The sequence below is a fragment of the Mchenga conophoros genome, linkage group LG7 (assembly GCF_057382185.1).
Source record: "Mchenga conophoros isolate Kocher_MC1m ecotype Shallow Benthic linkage group LG7, M_conophoros_male_GT1.1, whole genome shotgun sequence".
NCBI classification, from domain to species: Eukaryota; Metazoa; Chordata; class Actinopteri; order Cichliformes; family Cichlidae; genus Mchenga; species Mchenga conophoros.
In genome coordinates this window covers 46,086,576-46,105,968 of record NC_140532.1, presented here as the reverse complement: position 1 = coordinate 46,105,968, position 19,393 = coordinate 46,086,576, and the positions used below count along the sequence as shown (strand labels likewise).

The 19,393-nt window shown below is 40.1% G+C and overlaps 1 protein-coding gene and 1 long non-coding RNA gene across 2 annotated transcripts; one reads left to right on the top strand and one right to left on the bottom strand.

The window, feature by feature from the left end:
* The first annotated feature begins 14,475 nt into the window (after window positions 1-14,475).
* Window positions 14,476-17,310, top strand: LOC146570894 (uncharacterized). The gene is made up of 3 exons (XM_085279675.1): window positions 14,476-15,290; window positions 15,404-15,572; window positions 16,086-17,310. The coding sequence occupies exons 1-3, from the start codon at window positions 14,600-14,602 to the stop codon at window positions 16,210-16,212; spliced, it is 987 nt and encodes a 328-aa protein (XP_085135801.1). The 5' UTR covers window positions 14,476-14,599; the 3' UTR covers window positions 16,213-17,310.
* LOC146570893 (uncharacterized) lies at window positions 17,291-18,930 on the bottom strand. Its single transcript, XR_014893040.1, has 3 exons — window positions 18,834-18,930; window positions 17,529-17,601; window positions 17,291-17,338 (listed from the first exon to the last, which is right to left on the bottom strand). It is a non-coding gene; the product is annotated as an uncharacterized LOC146570893 (long non-coding RNA).
* Window positions 18,931-19,393: the final 463 nt, after the last annotated feature.

Genomic DNA, 19,393 nt, shown 5'->3' with positions numbered 1-19,393 from the left:
CTCAGGTCAGCAGGAGAGACTCTTATGTCCAAATTAAATCGGGGGAAACAAATTAATCTTCGCAACCAATGAGGAATCACGTTATTTATATAAATATAGTTTAACCAAAAAATAAAAGTAATAACAATTCAAATAATTAGTCTTTACCAAAATAAAATACTCCGCGAATAATAAATAAATAGATAATAAATAAAAACACGAAAATTAAATTAACCTCTGGTCCTATAATTTTTGTTGTACTTCATCTATATCTTATTTTTAAATGTTGCTCTCTTCCTTCATATTTAACAACAAAAATTAGCCTGCATGTCTTTAAAAAACGATACAAGGTAAACCTTTTACTGGTTGCATACAGCATTAGAATAAAAACAAAAAAAACAACTAAATATGACGAGAAAAAATAAAAAGTTTTTGGCTCACACAGGAGACAGAGGGGCTTCTGAAATAAGCTGCAAGACACTAAAGGATTTTTTTTGCATTTGAGCTTTTTCCAGCTTTTATGTAAAGAACGCATCCGTGCTTCAGTGTGTCCACGTAGTGGTTTTGTGTAGTTGAAAAAAAAAGTAGTTCTTGGTTTGACTTTCTGCACCGTACTTGCAGCAGGCCCCTGCGTGTGCGTGATGTGACAGCAGGGTGTCAGGATCCCGGTGAGTTTAAGACGCTGTTAAACGTTGTTCTCATGAGCCTGTAAAACAAACACAACACCTCTAATAACAGACACCAATGGCACCGTGTCGTCTGTCTCAAATTCAAGTGGCTTTACTCGGCCATATGGACTTAAAAGAATACGATCTGGGAAATAAAGAAAGAAAGAATCAACTTTGCGCTCTGGAAATCGTTCATTCGTCGTCTTTGAAAAGCTCTGCCACTGCACATGGTCAGGTCAGAGCCGTTGCTGGACAAAGGGTCGAGTGTTTTAAAATAAACACAAACGCCAGCACATTAAAGGAATCGTAGTATTAGCTGGAAGCAGAAACAGTCCTCTGTAAAGTGATCGGAGCGCAGAGAAAATGACAAGTGCCTGAAGGGAGAGGTGGCAGAGAAGAGAGGGAGAGAGGGACAGAGAGGTTACCGAGAGTTTAACAAGGGATTAAAACTCAACGATTGGTATCTATCGCGATCATACTCTGAATTAAAATAGCCTTTAATTATACGACTCCATTTGCCAAGGGGCGAAATTCATACACGCCCCAAAATCCACCGGCCTCTCCGAACGCAGGAAGACCGACATGAAGAAGTTACTGTTAAATATGTCAAAAGTTTCTTAACCTTAATTTTTCCCCAGCTGGAGAATGTCAAAGTTGAGGCTGTAAGATATCATTAAAAAGCATAAAAACACAAAAAGGTTTGCGTTTTATTTGAAAACATAAATTACTGAAAAACATAAATTCGCACGGAAGATGTAAGAGGAGAGAAATGAATACCATGGTCCAAGATTTACAATCCAAATGTTTTCTCTTAAACTATAAATTCAGTTTGAATTATTGCGCATTTAGGTGTAAAAATATTATAGAAAAAATAGAATATACTTTATTGTACAAGAAGAAGATTTGGCTTTACTTTATAAACAGCTCATCATAAGGTTGTATTTGTGTAATTAACGTACTAAATCCAGTGTGTTTACAAGATAAAACAAGATCACTGCTAAAACTCTATTTACACGCAGACTGGCGCATTAGGCTGGATTTACTGTGTTCATTTTGAATAAGTGTTATAACTGCAAGGCTATCCAAATGCAATCCTCGCCAGACAAGATGTGCACTTGTATGAACATCACTCCTCATATATCCCCAAAGTGAACAAATGTTAAATCGTTCCTCATAAAGACTCGCTAAAGGCTTGTTGGCAGACTTTTAAGCCACTCTCTGCTTCCTCGTTCAGTTTTCATGTCTTTGGAACTCATCGTCTTCCCTCTTGATTGCTCTGCCGGCCAATTTAGAAAAAGTGTACTTATTTACCCTGAGCGATAACTGTGGGAAGTCTCTGAAACGTGCAGAAAATGTTCAGTGGGACACACGCAGGGGGGGTGGGGGTGGAGGGGACTCAAGAGCAGCTCGGTCTGTTTGGGTTAAAAATTAAAAGGCGCACTCAGGACAAAAGAAAAATTCCACTTATAGGACTATTTTATTTTTCTCCGGGTGTGTCGTGTTTGTTGTGTATCTCCGGACTGATTTCCCCGAGCAAAGTGTGTGTCCCTGTAAGAAACCTGTGACCTGCGGCTACAGGTGGCAACAAAAGTTGGGGGTAAAAGGTCAGCCAGAGCGAGCATTTCCGACTCCAGAGATAGGAAATCATCCTCAACTATCCTCTTTATATTTCCTTTATATCCTAGAGTTTGTGAAGAAAATTGGACCTGGAAACGATCTCCAGGTTATTCAGGTGATAAACCTGGTCTCAAAGCTAAAATATGTCATGAAAAGGAGGGTGGGTGGGTAGCACGGGATAAATCAGGTGTGCAAGGAGCCGCCGAATGCCAAGGACGCACAGTCCGCCTGGGCACGAGCTCGATTTCGTCATTTCGTCAAAATACACGCGCACGCGCGCGCACACACAACAAAGTTTCCACAAATATTTAACAGCTCAGACTCTCTCACTCAGATTAAGCAGAAGTGTGCGGGTGTCCGTCTCATTGTGCACGCGCCTAGAAATCGCCTTCTGTGCTTCTGCGCGCTCCCGTAAAGATAAATGGGAGAGGAAGAAAAAAAAAAAACATCCACTTAATGACAACTTTAATAAATCTAAGCCTTGTGGGCGCTTGTCTCTTTGTGGTCAGCGAGTCGAGATGAGCCACATAATTAGGCCATAATAGCTGGAGAAACATCTCAGTATTGATGATCCCATTAGGGCAACGATTTTAGCGCACAACTTCTAAAACATACATTTTCTATCCTAATCTTATCTACAAGGGGCTTCTCACACTGACAAACGCTTGAGGAAAATATAACTGCTGCTTACATATCAAGTATTTCTGTTATAATGAATGTTTATTCACTCAAATTCGGACTTGATGGCTTATTCTGTTAAGCTGAAGCTCCTCAGGTGTGTCACTGGGGCCATGAGAGGGTTCATAGAAGTACACATTCATTGGGGGGAGTTTGATTCACACTTTGCCCACAAAGCTCCAGACATGTGAACCTTAGTGATCTACAGTGTAGCGTATATGTTACCATATGGCATCCAGACATGTTTAGGTGTCAAGCCTTCCTTCCTTGCTGTTACTCTCGTGATGCATGTGTTGCCAGCAGCTTTTCAGTGCCTCCTCTCTCTCTCTCTCCAACCAGCCTTTACCATCTGTTGTAGCTCCCCTCCATTCTGTCCCTTCATCTTTTTCTTCCCATCTTCCTGTGTTTTGTGCACTGTCCACCCTCCCTCCAGCTTTGTCTGTCTTAGTTCATCCCTGTCCATTGTTCTCCCTTGTTCCTCCCCATTTCCGCTTTGCTGTTACCCTCTGACCTCACCCCCTTCCACCCTGCTGACCCCCTCCATCACCACCACCTCCGCCGCCATCACCCCACACAACTTGGGACCCCAAATCTTCTTGTTCTTCTCTTCACTGATTCCCCTTTTAAGTTTCTTTCGGAGGGCTAATAACTGTTGCCAGCAAGCTCCACACAAAATCCCAGCATGATTGCTATTGTGAGACGTACAATGGCGTGCTGGCAGTAATAGCCATTAGCAGCAGAGGGGCTTGGCTCGGACGTAATGTTGAGCTGTGTTTAGCCCACATGCAACTTGGACCGGTGGTCAGATAGGAACTTTCACTTTCATGACCGATCACCATCAAGTTTTTAATTTCCTCTGAGTCTTTTTCTCCAGTATTTTTCTTTCTTCCCCCCCTAAAACAACATAAAAGTGGAGGAACTTATTAAAACGTGCAGTTATTTCCTTAATAATTTACACAAAGCAGGAGGGTGGGTGATACAGGCCACAAACTGACAACAGCACTCTCTGGGTAAAAGAAGGAGACTTTGATCAGAGCAGCTGGTGGACCTTGTCTTCATACCTGTCACTCAGAAGAGATTACCAAGGAGACGTGCATCACAAAGCTTGCAATTGGCTGCAACAGTTGAAGGGGTGTGGCGCCGAGTGTCCTCAGGGGAACTCAGGTGCTCTCCTTGCAAGAAAAAAAGAGTGAGACCGCAGAGCTGATCGTACGTAAAGTAAAAGAGCCTCATTATCCTCGGAGTGGTATGTAGCCATAATGCAGAAAATATCAAAGAATGTGAAGCAAATGAAAAAATAAAGAAAAACAGAGCACTTTGTGTCATCCTCTGGATTAGTGCCTTATTACTTCCTGCTTCTGATGAACTTGCTGAAGAGACGTGACAACAGGAACACAGCACATTGGGGTCACTTAAGAGAAGAACTTATGCTGTGCAAAACTGCCAAGGAGAAAAAGTTAGTTTCCTAGTTTCCTTTTTAACCCAATAGTATCGCTGTGAAGTGTCCTTGGAGAGTGATTTTATAGCTCCAGTTAAGTTGCTAGGTTTCGACAAATACAACCTGCCTGTCACGAATGAATTACAAAGGAGTGTTATACGGGACGTTTAAGGTTACCATTTGTGTGTGGATTTGAAGCAGACACGATGTTGCCTCTCAGCATGAATTGTATTAACTTTGGCGATCTGCTCTCCACATTCGTGCAGCACCGTCCATCACGGTGTCAGTTTCAGATTCTTCCAGCCTCAGCTGAGTTTCATGTTCATGGCTGATTAGGAAATGCTAGCATGTTACCAAGCTAAACTAAAAATGATGCACATGGTGAACAGGATCGTAGCTGTATACTGTGAGCATGCCTTAGACTCATGGATGCTGCGCGTAAGAGCAGCTGCACAGGGTATCTGGACAAGCCTAGTCATCCTGGTTTTGTTAAACTGGAACTTAAACATATCTGGATAGCCAGCTTGGTCGTCTAGGATCATTTTTATTAATTATGACATTAAGGGCTGTGCATATTTTCACCAGTAACAAAATGTGCTCAGAAGAAAACCTAAAAGCAATGTTTACTAGGGTACAAAAAAAAAATGCTGAACAGGACAAAATTGCACCTATCTGTCACCAAAGCAAACACTTCCTTTATTATATACAATTTCATGGGCAAATTTAATTAAAAAAAAAAAAAAGTTTACCTCTCTACTGTTATCCTAAAGGGAAAACTGATGTTTTTTTAACTAGGCTGTAAACATAATTATGTTTTCATTTAGCATGGGAGTCCATAGGGACTTGGATTTGTAGCCAACCTCAAGCAATCACTGGAGAAACGTTTAAATACTCACTAATTTAATGAGTCACAAATGTTTTAAATCCCTTTTGTCCATCGAGATGTGGCACAGGAATGATTCAATTCAATTCAATTCAATTCAATTCAATTCAATTCAATTCAATTCAATTCAATTCAATTCAATTCAATTAATATAGTGCCAGTTCACAACAACAGTCACCACAAGGCGCTTTATATTGTAAGGTAAAGACCCTACAGTAATAGCAAGAAACCCAACAATCACATGACACCCAGTGACCAAGCACTTGGCAACAGTAGGAAGGAAAAACTCTGTTTTAACAGGAAGAAGGCTCCCACTGGTTGGTCTGTGTTGGGTGTGATAAAGGACAAAGGACACTGTAGAGTACACATAACACCAAACCACCTCACCTAAAAAGAAGTAGATCCATATATAATTTGTGACATTATTTAGCAATTTAGCTGCTTTGCTACTTTAGGTCGGCTGATTATGCCTTATAAGTTTGGCATATTGAACAGAGCGTGAGCAGCTAAAATAAGAGGTTTAAGTGTGCTGTCAGTGCAGGCAGACAGAAATCCCACGCAGCATGATGGCTTAATGGTAAACAGGTTCAGCAGGACATAAAAATTACTGTAGACATGGGGCAAAGTGGGATATCTATCCTGCAGTATCCTGGCATCTCTGATTTTGGTATATTACCTGTTGTCAGCTGCCAATAAAGTGAAAGAAAAGTGAATGTCATAATACTAACAGGCATTAAGAGAGACAGACTGTATGCCTGTAGATTTACAGCGGCGATGTCCAACTGATGTGTTGTGTTTGACTATTATGAATAGCCCAGGGTAATAGCAATGTAATTAGGCCTTTACTGTCGTGTAATTCTCTGTCAAGCACACTGTCGATATCTTGGTTGATGAGGTTGAAAGTGAGATTGGAATCCAGTGACCCGGGCCAGCTGCTGTAATAACGGTGCACGTGCACACATGCACGCACACCCATACACGGCGCTTGTAATGCAGTGTTGATGCTGTGATATTTGCTTTTGTCCCTGTGTTGATCTAAGCTGACATTATGCTGTATGGCAATGATCGCTGTTTGTCTGAGTGTTACATTTGTCATCTGTGGGAGGGCAAACGAGGGATCAGGGGGACTGGAGAGCCAAGTGAGGGGGAACTTGGGGAGGAGGGGGGGCTTGGTAGGTGTACGAGGGTGGGGGAAACAGAGGGAAGGATATGAGGGTGGGACAGCGGCGGTGCGTGAGCTTATCTTTTGTGTGTCAGTTGCGGATCTGCTGGTGTGGAAGCGGATCTTTTCCCTCAGTGACTCTATTAATTTACCTCATTTATCTTAACCACCTCCCCCTCCCCCCCAATAAATACTGGAGACCTCAGAGTGCACGTGTGAGAGTGTGTGCGTGCATGAAAAACCCTACATCTGGATATGTGTGTGTGTGTGATGGAATAAAACCACAGCAGCTCCCCTTTCTATTCCCAGAGGACAAATCCGTGGCGGAAAAACTCATTTTCCTGCAAATAGTTTGTCAGCCAAGCTAGGAGGAGTGATAAATTATCACAGACGTTAGGTGAAGGAGGACGACAGGAAGAGGGAAGCCCCCTCTCTCTCTCTTTCTCTCTCTCTCATCTCTCTCTTTTATCCAAACAGCTACTTCCTCTATTTCATCCCATCATTTCTATTTACCTCTGATTTCCCTCATGCTGCATCTCAGCTCTGATTACAACAGGATGCATGCCTTTCATGTTCATATATACACACTCGATCATGAACACAAACAAACACACATAGCTTTCCAGTCCAAGTTGGAATTGGGAAAATGTGGCTGCCCCTACAACTCAAGTGTGACTCCCCATTCCAAATGATAAATTGATGGCCAGAAAAATGGATTTGTTTTCAACTGGTAACACATCAAAGAAATAATAATTCTGTGTGGGGGAGAGTGGCGGGATGATGAATGGGGGTGGACAGCTGGATCACAGTAGAGCAATGGAGTGAGTGAAAGCGAGGGAGAGAGAGAGAAGAGAAACAGAGAGATGAAGTGGCACGGTGTGAGTAAGAAAGTGCAAAATCAACAAGCAAAAAAAGAAAAGGTTTTATATGTTTTGTAATAAGCTAACTTTGTGACATGAGATCATTTGACCTAGACAGCACACCCATATCTGAATACTGGACACTTCATATCAGGATTGTGCCGCTAACAGGCTTCAGTCTCCTCCTGGGAACAATTCCCAAGAAAAATGCATTCTCTGTCAAAAGTGTATTAGCGGGGCTGCTCACTGATGTTGTGAGAGAAGTTTGTCTCTCAGTCACAGCTCTGATTCATCCCACAGGTGCTGGATGAAAAGGTGGGTGGGGGCGACTCTCTACCTGACTTTGCAGTGTAGGAGTTCTCAAAATGCTGCCAAAAAATTGGATGATAACAACATATCACATCGAGGTCTCTGATTATTATTGTATGTTGTACTAAATAAAAATAGTTCAGCTTAGATGTCCTTTTGCCTTCAGAGCTGCCTTAATTCTTATTGCAGAGATTCAACATGTTGCTGGAAACATTTTTCTGAGATTTTGGTCCATATTGTAACACAGCTACTGCACATTTGCCAGTTTCACATACATGATGTGAAGCTCCTGTTCCACCACATCTTCTCTATGATCTTCACTGGAAGCAGCAATCAGAAGATGGGTACACTGTGGTCATCAAGGGATGAACATGGTCGGCAGGTACACTGTGGCGGATCCCCAGTTGGTACTAAGAGGCCCCATGTGTGCCTAGAAAATATCCCAGCCCGAACTTCTCATATAAACCAGGATGGATCCGTGTTTTGATGTTTTATATGCTAAATTTTGTTCCTACCACCTGAATGTCACTGCAGACTCATCAGACCAGGCAATGTCTTTTTAATCTTCTGTAGCATCTGTGTGAATTTCAGCCTCAGTTTCCTGTTCTTAACTAACAGGCTCAACAGTCAGTGTGGTCTTCTGCTGCTGTAGCCCATCTGCTTTAGGCTGGATGTGGTGTGCATTCAGAGATGCTCTTCTGCATACCTTGGTTGTAATGAGTGGTTACTTGAGCTGTGTGCCTTCCTATCAGCTTGAAGCAGTCTGGTCTTTCCTCTGACCTCTGGTATCATCAAGGCATTTTCACCCAGAGAACTGCCGCTCACTGGATATGTTCTCTTTTTCAGACTGAACCTGGGAGATGTTTGCATGGGGAAATCCCAGTGGATCAACAGTTTGTGAACCACTCAGACCAGCTTGTCTGGCATCAACCACGATCCAAGGTTTAAATTCACTTAAAGTGTGAGTTTCTCCATTCAGTTTGAACTACAGCGTGTCATCCTGACCATGTCTGCGTGGAATAGCTGGTGTGCCATTGGCTGATTAAATGTTTGAGATAGCAAGCAGTTAAACAGGTGTACCTAATGAAGTGGCCAGTGACTGTAATTGAGTTCAATTTAAAATTACATTTTTAAAAATAAATAAATAAATAAAATAAATCACATATTTTTTGAAAACATGCTGAATGTTCTTGCACAGTAATCTCATGACTGGTTAACTCAGAGAAAACTACAGAAAAGTGTCCGTAGTCTTGACAATCCCGTTTTTCTCTTAAAAACATCATTAAAGTTTTAACATTTCTCACCAGCTCTTTTACAAACAGCATTTTCACAGCTTCTAGGATTTAAACTTTGAAAACTTTCATTGGATATTTGTTTTAACTTCATTTCTCATCACTGTCACTAGTGTAACTATTGTAATTCTTTCCCATAAACTACAATTTAAGTCATCTCTGAGTAAAACTCACAGCAGCCAGCGTTTGAATGAGCTGATGCTTATTTTTTAAGACAGTGTGCACAGACGTTATTCTTTCTTATCCTGGGTAATTCAAAAAAGGGGCCTGCTGCATCTGCTGTCGCGCTTCTACTACATGCTCTCACATGAGGTTTTGTTTCTACAACTATGAAAACAACATTATCTCTATCTCTTGCTCCCTTTTCATCTGATCACATGTAGTGACCCTTTTACAGGGCTTGGTGAGTAATTACTGAAGCCACAGTGACAAAGAAAAGTAAAATAAATTCTCTGACAACCAAATAAAAGGAAAAAAGCTGAACTCAAGTTGAAATATAACTCCCAGAAACTACAAAATAATTTAATAAATAAAGTGAAGCTTAATCGCAACCACCAAAGAAAAAATGTTTTTCTATAACTACCTCACATTTTGTAGATACCTACTGTATGTTAGATTAAGCACATACAAAATTTTTGGCTCCTAAACTTAGCAAACAGTAAATTATGTTGCTCTTGGATTATATCCGGTGGCTTTGCACGCCCTCACATGTAGCTTTGTTGTTTTAAATCTCTGACCTCCCCCTCCACCGCCAAGCCAAAGACACACATCTAAATTTTTGCGGGTTTTCATTGAAAACTACAGAGGATATAAAAATTCTCATAAATTAACTGTAAATGTCTACTTGCTTGTAAAAAGTTCATCATTTTATCTTAAAGGTGACTTTGGTGACTACTGCTGACCCCTGTTATCTAGACATCTGAGCAAAGCTCCAAATGCCACAGATGTCTGCAGGATCAACATACAAAGATGTTAAATTTGCAATCCTCAACTAAAGCTACTTCCAACATACAGTGGAGCAAAAAAGTATTTAGTCAGCCACCGATTGTGCAAGTTCCCCCACTTAAAATGATGACAGAGGTCAGTAATTTGCACCAGAGGTACACTTCAACTGTGAGAGACAGAATGTGAAAAAAAGAAATCCATGAATTCACATGGTAGGATTTGTAAAGAATTTATTCGTAAATCAGGGTGGAAAATAAGTATTTGGTCACCTCAAACATGGAAAATCTCTGGCTCTCACAGACCTGTAACATCTTCTGTAAGAAGCTTTTCTGTCCCCCACTCGTTACCTGTATGAATGGCACCTGTTTGAACTCATCATCTGTATAAAAGACACCTGTCCACAGCCTCAAACAGTCAGACTCCAAACTCCGCCATGGCCAAGACCAAAGAGCTTTCGAAGGACACCAGGAAAAGTATTGTAGACCTGCACCAGACTGGGAAGAGTGAATCTACAATAGGCAAGCAGCTTGGTGTGAAAAAATCAACTGTGGGAGCAATCATCAGAAAATGGAAGAAATACAAGACCACTGATAATCTCCCTCGATCTGGGGCTCCACGCAAGATCTCATCCCGTGGGGTCAAAATGATCATGAGAACGGTGAGCAAAGATCCCAGAACCACACGGGGGGACCTGGTGAATGACCTGCAGAGAGCTGGGACCAAAGTAACAAAGGTCACCATCAGTAACACACTACAACGGCAGGGAATCAAATCCCGCAGTGCCAGACGTGTTCCGCTGCTGAAGCCAGTGCATGTCCAGGCCCGTCTGAAGTTTGCCAGAGAGCACATGGATGATACAGCAGAGGATTGGGAGAATGTCATGTGGTCAGATGAAACCAAAGTAGAACTTTTTGGTATAAACTCAACTCGTCGTGTTTGGAGGAAGAAGAATACTGAGTTGCATCCCAAGAACACCATACCTACTGTGAAGCATGGGGGTGGAAACATCATGCTATGGGGCTGTTTTTCTGCCAAGGGGACAGGACGACTGATCCGTGTTAAGGACAGAATGAATGGGGCCATGTATCGTGAGATTTTGAGCCAAAACTTCCTTCCATCAGTGAGAACTTTGAAGATGAAACGAGGCTGGGTCTTCCAACATGACAATGATCCAAAACACACCGCCCGGGCAACAAAGGAGTGGCTCCGTAAGAAGCATTTGAAAGTCCTGGAGTGGCCTAGCCAGTCTCCAGACCTCAACCCCATAGAAAATCTGTGGCGGGAGTTGAAAGTCCGTGTTGCTCGGCGACAGCCCCAAAACATCACTGCTCTCGAGAAGATCTGCATGGAGGAATGGGCCAAAATACCAGCTACTGTGTGTGCAAACCTGGTAAAGACCTATAGTAAACGTTTGACCTCTGTTATTGCCAACAAAGGTTATGTTACAAAGTATTGAGTTGTATTTTTGTTATTGACCAAATACTTATTTTCCACCCTGATTTACGAATAAATTCTTTACAAATCCTACCATGTGGATTCATGGATTTGTTTTCCACATTCTGTCTCTCACAGTTGAAGTGTACCTCTGGTGCAAATTACTGACCTCTGTCATCATTTTAGGTGGGGGAACTTGCACAATCGGTGGCTGACTAAATACTTTTTTGCCCTACTGTATATACAACGAGCACCTATATCGTAATAAACCGATGTAAATATCAGCAGATGGAAAACACCAGTTTAAATACTAAAAAATCCTCTTTATTCCTGTTTCTTGCACTCCTCCACAGCGGCAGGCCTTCCCACTCAGGTAGTCATCTGGCTCAGGTAATAACATAAGTGCTGAAATGAGATCATCATAATCATCATTTTCTTTATTGCCTCAGATCCCAGCAGAGGATCATCATAGCGAGAGCCAGAAATAACACAATTACGTCCATATATTCTCGCAGTTTTCAAGCAGTTATTTGGACTGTCGGCGCTCTCGGTGGATCATTAAATGTATCGAGGTGTTCTTCCCACTCGTTTACTCACTTCCCCTCCAGCTTCCTAAAGCTGTTCCTGTACAATGTCTGTTTTCATCTTGCTCATTTTTTTTTCCCCAGCCATATCTTATTTTTATTCTTTTTATCACCCTCCCTCCACACGCTCTCTTCCTCTCCCTTCGTGGTGATTGATGGAGTTAGGCAACAGTACACAGAGCAACGTGTGGCCAACAGTCCAAGACAGCCTGCGTGAGAGGGAAAGAGAGAGGTTGGTGAGGAGGAGGAGGGGGGTGGGGATTAAACGAAAAGAGAGGTGAAAGGAAGGGAAGGAAAGAGGAAGCAGGGAGTCAGTGAGTGTGTGAGAGAGAAGGGGAGGGAGGAAGAGGGAGAGGAGTGTATGAAAGGAAGAGAAAGAGAGAGGGAGAGAGGGGAGCTCAGCTGAAAGCCACAGACTTAATTCTATGCATCATTAAGCAGTCTCACTCAATGCAACATCCCCTATACATCATCCACGCTCAGTAAACACAACGATGACATTACATTAGCAACTGCAAATGAATTTTCTTTTTAGAAGGAAATTGAGAATACTCTCTTACTCTCCCTCGTTTTTTTTTTTTCAACCTCTCTGCTGCTTGCAAAGCTTGAGTGTAGGACATAAAAATACAGCGAGATATAAACAGAATAAAAACACAAACAATATTTCCCTTTCCCCTCTCTCCGGCACACACTCTCTCTCACTCTGTCACACAGAGGAGACTTCTGAGCACAAATACACACCTCTCCTTAGTCGCTCTTCCGAAATGTTTTTATAATAGGCGCTTCAGAAAGATACCTTATTTAAAGATAAGGTATCTTTGAAAATGCTACACGAAGCCATTTGTTCTCGCTTTGCCAAATTTAATCGAGCACTGGCTGCACCGGCTGCTGCTAAATTTCAACTTAGCTATAGCTAACGTTTGCGTTCCTACTGGGGGATCGTTTGTGCATCAGTAATAACCTAGATCTTGCAATGTAAATTCCAATGTGCCAATCTTAGTCAAAGCATGCAAACGGATTGCTTTCAAAAGATTTTGGGGTAACATAATTTAGACATGAGGCACAAGGTACTGAAAACAGCTTTAGCCCGCAAGAGGTGTAATTGTTTAGATATTTTAAAAAGTCAGAAAGCACACTTTGGCTTCACGTGTGCTTAGAGTTACACCTAACTCTAAAAGCTTTGATTTATAAAAGTTTGGAGATCAGATTTAAGTCTGAATGAGTCCTCTGAATGAAGCTGAAGGTGTTTTTCAAGGTAGATCAGGTGTAAAGGAGCCCAAACAGTTTGAGGTAAGTTCTTGAAACCGTTAAAATACCTCCCTTGATAATAACGTCAGCAGACACTGGATTAAAGTGGCGATGGGACAGAAAGGCACAGCTTAATCGATGAAAGCCAGCACTCCATCAGATACTTGTGCCCAGGTGTCATCACTGTCACAAACCTGCAAATACAAGAACGTCATAACAGGGAGATGCAGTTAGGCATGATCAATTATTAGCTTGAAAGAAATATAAAGAAGTTAAAAAGAAATTAAGGAGCCAGGAAAACGCTGTGATTAAGTACTACTTTACCATTTCAGTTGTTATAAATCAAGCTGTGTCCAGTAACTGAGGTACACTGTAAAAAAGGGCAGTGAAATTGACATAAAAACCATGTAAAACCCCTACAGAAATGTATAGTAAACCCCAAAACACAACTTTCCTGTTTCGATCACAGTGAATTATTGTAAACCTTTAAACAGAATGTTCCTGTTATATTTACAACATGAATGTGTGATTATAATCAAATTTATTGGTTAAAACTACAAATACTGTGAATAAAAACAGTGAAACACCGTAATACTCATAACCAAACAATCATGTTAATTTGACATGCAAATACTGTAAAAATCACAGTTTTAGTCAGTTTTTCTTAAAAACACATGACGTATATGTAAGTCACTTTACAACTGCATGGATGTACTGGGCCTACTTTTAACATGATTCATGAAATGATGCAAAGTCATGGATTGGACTAATAAAAATGTTTTCACAGAAGATGTCATTGTGAACCTGAGAGGTTGCCTCTCCATTTATAGGCTATATAAAAATATACAATTAAAATTGTTTACATCATGTTTTTTTCTTAAATCATTTGCAGCCTATTGTAGGGTAACCAATAAGAAATTATTATTTAACGACTAAGTAATGCTTCTGTCATAATGCTTGTATTCTTTATGTTTCTTTTAATTGCAATGTGATACTTAGACTAGAATACTTTTTTGGGTTAGGTCAGCAATGTCTCATTATTAAAGGCTAAACAAACTTACAGTGCCTCCCATAGGATCTCTATGGTGCCTCATCTCCACAGAGCTGTAAGCTACTTCAGGCCACTCACAGTTGCACTGAGCGCGCCTAATTTTGAATGTGCATCTGAAGCTCGTCTCTGATTGGATAATGACGTGAGGGCGGGAGGAGAAGAGCGCCTAGTTCACGACTATAGCTAACGAGCCAGCACGAGAGAGAAGACGGGAGAAGAAAACATCGAACTTTCAGCAACTACGTTGTTAGGACAAATTACAAACATACGATTTCAAGTGTTTTTTGAGGATCTGTGTTTGTTCGTCAGAAAGTCTGCACGGTAAGTTCAATATCTTGGCGACGTTTTTTCGAGATAAAAGCACCAGTTGATATTTAGACCAAGGCTCATAACCTAGCGCTAGCATGCTAGTTCAGCTGAAAAGCACAGGCAAACTTTAGAAATACTAAAAATGATCATCTGCGTCTTTTGTAAAAAGGTATTGGTCACATTAAGAGGCTATGTACTACATTGCAGAGTGCATAAGAATGAGCCTTGTTGTATTTTTAAATGTGTTGGCGCCAATTGCAGCCAAACATTCACCACGTACTCTGCTTTCAAGGGGCATTTTTATCGTGTGCACAATGCACCTGCACTTCAAGCTACTCCTAAAGCTCTTGTTGCAGATTTAAAATGTGCAGTTTCATTATGTGCCCGCCATTTTCAAACAGTGAAAGAGCTAGTGTCTCACTTAAATGATCATATTGCAGGGGGCAGGTCTGTGTCATGTCCAGTAAGTGGTTGTAAGTATATGTTTACAAAAAAGTCATCATTTACTTCTCACATGTGTAGGAAGCATAAAGCTTGTTCCCCAGATGGTATTGATGACATGTACAAGGAATCTCGTCCTCAGCCCCCAAATGACAGTACAGAATATTCAGAAAACACACATGAAACCATGGCATCTGCTAGTTCAGCCAGTGATATGCCAGAGAAGGATAGTCATTCTTATCTCAGAAACATGTGTCTCTTTTACCTTAAACAGCTACTCAGCTACTTTGAAGAGAAGGAGGAGTCCATGCTTCTCTGTGTTGAAGATACATGTCTGGCAGATGAGGTACAACTGGAGCAAGTGCCTCTGACACCCACTATTATCATGTGTGGTAAGTCTGTTTCATAGCTCTCTCTCTCTCTTTTTTTTTTAAGTGCATTTTTTATAGAATGTCATGTGACTGCCGTGTTTATTGATATAACCTGTTAAATAATTTCTTCACAGGACAGTCCTGCTATTCCTCAAGAAGATACATGCTGAGTGTTGATCGGCACCTCGTCAGCACAAACATATCCTCCTTCATTTCTGCACTGTGCCTCATGTTCGGGAGCTACTACAATTTCAACATCCATTATCCATCTGAGCTGGCTTCCACTTTAGAGTTTCTTCAGAGGTGAACAAATATGGCTTTGTTATTTCTCATAACTGAGACTCTGGGATCTGGAGTCTGGCTTTGATGTGGTTCGAGTCCAGGTCTGGCTCTGAGTCTCGGTCGGCTTTGGAGCCGGTTTCAGTTGTTTTTTCTGTTTTTTGTTGTTGTTTTTTTTGTTTGTTTGGTTTTTTTAAATACATTAACAGTCTGAATCTGGGTCCAAGCCTGGCCGAGACTCAGGGCTAGACCAAGCGTCAACTGACGTCTGACTACCTATAACCTTTGCTTTGGATTTTAACAATGCTAAAGTGTGACATATCACTGCAGAAGACACTCGTGAAGGGTGCCAATACTTTTGACCATGCATTGTTCACTTCCCCACAGCATTTTGGTTATACTTTGTCTTGAACGTGGTCATGGCCATGACTGTGTATATATATGTATATACTTAATTTTTACTTACTTTGTATGTGTATTTTAACTGATCAATTATAAAAATGCTTAATAAACTTTTATATGATTGTTATTCTACAGGTGTTTCTTCTCCATAAACCCAGAAAAAGGAACCAAAGTAGAGAACAAAAACTCAAAGCGTCGTCTCAGTGTGAACCCTCGAGTCCTCACCCTGATTCAGGATCTCGCCGACCACGAGTGGCGCTAAGCCTAAATCTTGACTCTCTGTGGACTGTTAGTTTTACTTTGTTAATTTTGTTCCACAATGTGTACTGGAACCTTTTACTGGTCGAATGCATGAAGCCAATTCATGAAGATGTTCTTTCTTTGTAGGAATGTTCTTTATTTACATAAGAAAAGAAAAAAAACAACATGCTGCTACTGCAGTGTTTCTAGACCACATGTGTAGGTTTGTTTCACCACGTGGTTTTGCTGATGTTTTCTGACCAGGGCCATGGTTGTGGTGACAGCAGGGTGCGTGTCGCGTTGCACGGTGATTATGATCATTTTTGGCACAATATGTGTTTTTTGTTTTAAAGTCTTAACAGGTTATTTAACTTTTTCTGGTGGAGGGTCTAACAAATGCTTGTTTCATGAACATGGTTCTTGCTTTGCAGGAATGTTCCACAGCTTTTATAGCCTATATTTTGATTGAATTGTGTAGTTGCTGTGTGCCTTGCATATTGTGTTAGTTGGAAAAATGGATCCATTTGCTGTCATTTTGCTAATGTGGCTGCAAAATAAATTTCCCAAAAGTGATATTTTCCTCTCTTGTGTTTTCTCATGTGTATTTTTGCATGTTTGGGTGTAGGCGTAGCAGTAAGAAATTTGCTGGGTTATGGTTAAAATTTTACATTAAAACATATAATATTCAGCATAGATTTTATGTATAATTTACAGAGCAGCTCCATTTAATATGCACAGTTTCACCGTAGTTCTACCATTTTAAATTAGTTCTTTGTACGATATTTCCCTGTTAATTTTGCAGTTTATGGATCCACAAAAAGCATTTATTACTTGTAAAAGATACAGGAAATAGTGTATTTATATATCACATCTATGTGTGAAATTAACTTCTTTTTCCTGTAGATTTAACAGTTTTAATCTGAGATTCATTCACTGTAAATCAATTTACAAGTTGCATCTGTAAAGCGTTTTTACAGGAAGTCCCTGGTAACCCCAGCTGCCAGGGTTTTCCTGTAAAAACAGCACGGTTTTTTTTACAGTGTCGGTTACATCACTCTTCTCTCTATGAACGAGGTCAGCTGTGAATCAGTGCTTTACCGGCTCCTCTTTGTGCTGGTGTCTCTCCTCCTGTCAGAAATCCTGAAGTGCTTTACAAAAAAACGAAACAAACAAAAGATGTGTAAAAGTTGGTATCCAGCTGATGTCCATCTTTATTCCAAATTTTTGTGTATATAATAAATAATCTGCATTAATTTCATAATCTAATGGTTTGTTGATGTCCTTAAACGTAAAGCAAATTTCGACACAGCTCTGTGCCCTCGTTTAATAAAAACGTACCAGTGTTGTAGATATTAGGATGGATCATCACCAGGGAGGCCTCGCAGTAAATGGATGCACACTGCTGTCACATCTGGTTTATAAAACAACAAACCACAAATCAAGTACAAGACTAAGGAATGTTAATAATCCACTAACTGCAAACTGTGGTCAAAGTGAGTTTATATGACTTAAAAATGCAAATATTTTGTTAACCTTTACTCTCCTGCTTTTATATATCTTGTTATGTTAGTCAGAGGGCTTTTATGTAAGATAGAGAGAAGAAGGAGGATGATTTGGTTTAACACTTGCTGGGAAGCTTTTGTTATATTTATTTAAGATAAGGTGTTGTCCTCAATTCAGTGAAATATTATTGAACTACATCTGTCTCTTCTTAGCTCCACAGACGTGAGCACCAAAATGAATTTATTTATTTATTTTCCATTTTGTTTTTCAGGGCCTGTTGTCCTTTAATAATAAATGCCAGCAATTCAACATACCTCTGTTCTTGGATCTATTTAGGTTTAACAATTTATTTGTATAAAGTTTATTAAGGTGTTTAGGTGGAGTATGACATCGTCTTACAGATAAAAGAATAATACCTCAAATTGAGGTTTAAACTACATGACGTATGTAAGAACAGGAAACAGTTAGTCAATAACCCACAGATTTATGATAACACAATCTTTACATGGGTTAGTTCCTCCTTGTACACATGGGAATTTTAATTCTTAAATACTGTACAATACTTGGGTCAATATATCAACATAGAAATAAAAACAAAATCAAAAACAAAAGATGTGACTACATCTTTTTATGCCTTTACATATTTGACAAGAGCATTTAAGCTGAATTGTTCTGTGCAAGTTGAATATAATAACAAGGAAGTGACTTACCAGCCATGAAAATTTACCTATAGAATTCTATTTTAATTCAAGCTTCAAATCTTAAAGTCAAATACGTCCTTCAATTAATCAGCCAAAGTTACTACAATAACCAAATTTCATTTAGAGCTACCTCAGCAGCTATCACTGTGACTACTGCCTTTATTTGCAATTATTTCTCTGCTGCAGACACCAGGAGGGCCAAACTGCATTCATAGTGTAAACTTCAGCAAAGCTACATTTCAAATTTGTTGACTTTTCACTTTAGGGAGCAGTAAAAACTTGAAGAGAGAGCAGTAAAGATAGCTCGTCGTTACCGCCAAATATCAGCCAGTATGATATTATCCCTGTAACAGCCATTAGCGCTAGCAAGCTAACTTTAATAAAAAATGTCATCTGCTGTGAGAAAAAAACACAACTTATTGCTAGTTTTATAATTTACCTTACTGGTCCTCAAAAAATAAATTGTTCCTCTTCCACATATTCAGAATCCAGTTACTCTGTCTCTCTGATGATCCTACAATGACTGTCAACATGTCTTTTGCTATGACACTTGACAAGGTAGCCAACTACTTGAAGTAGCTTTTACATGCTCAAACCCAGCAGACTAGTTAAGGGCACTGCTTCCTCCTGCTTGTGGAATAACATATTTGTTTCCTTTGCTGTTACTGGATCGCTGGCCTTCCAAAGTCATTCAAAAGCAATGAGTAAACTGTTCATCAACAATTAGCTATAACATAATAACAAGTAGTAAAATGCACATGATTTATAACTAAGTCAAGTTATTTCATGTAAGCAAAGAAAGATATTAGTCTATAATGAAATTAGCTGCATCTTTGTATTTAGTCAGTACCAGTTAAATGCCAGATGTAACTTTTACTGTTTATAAATGCCAAAAATGAAAACTTACTTGAATTTGAATAGAAAATACCTAAAATATCATAATTTTATGTCAAAGTTAGCCAAAAACCCTTTAGGCTTGCTGACCAAATAATAGCAGTT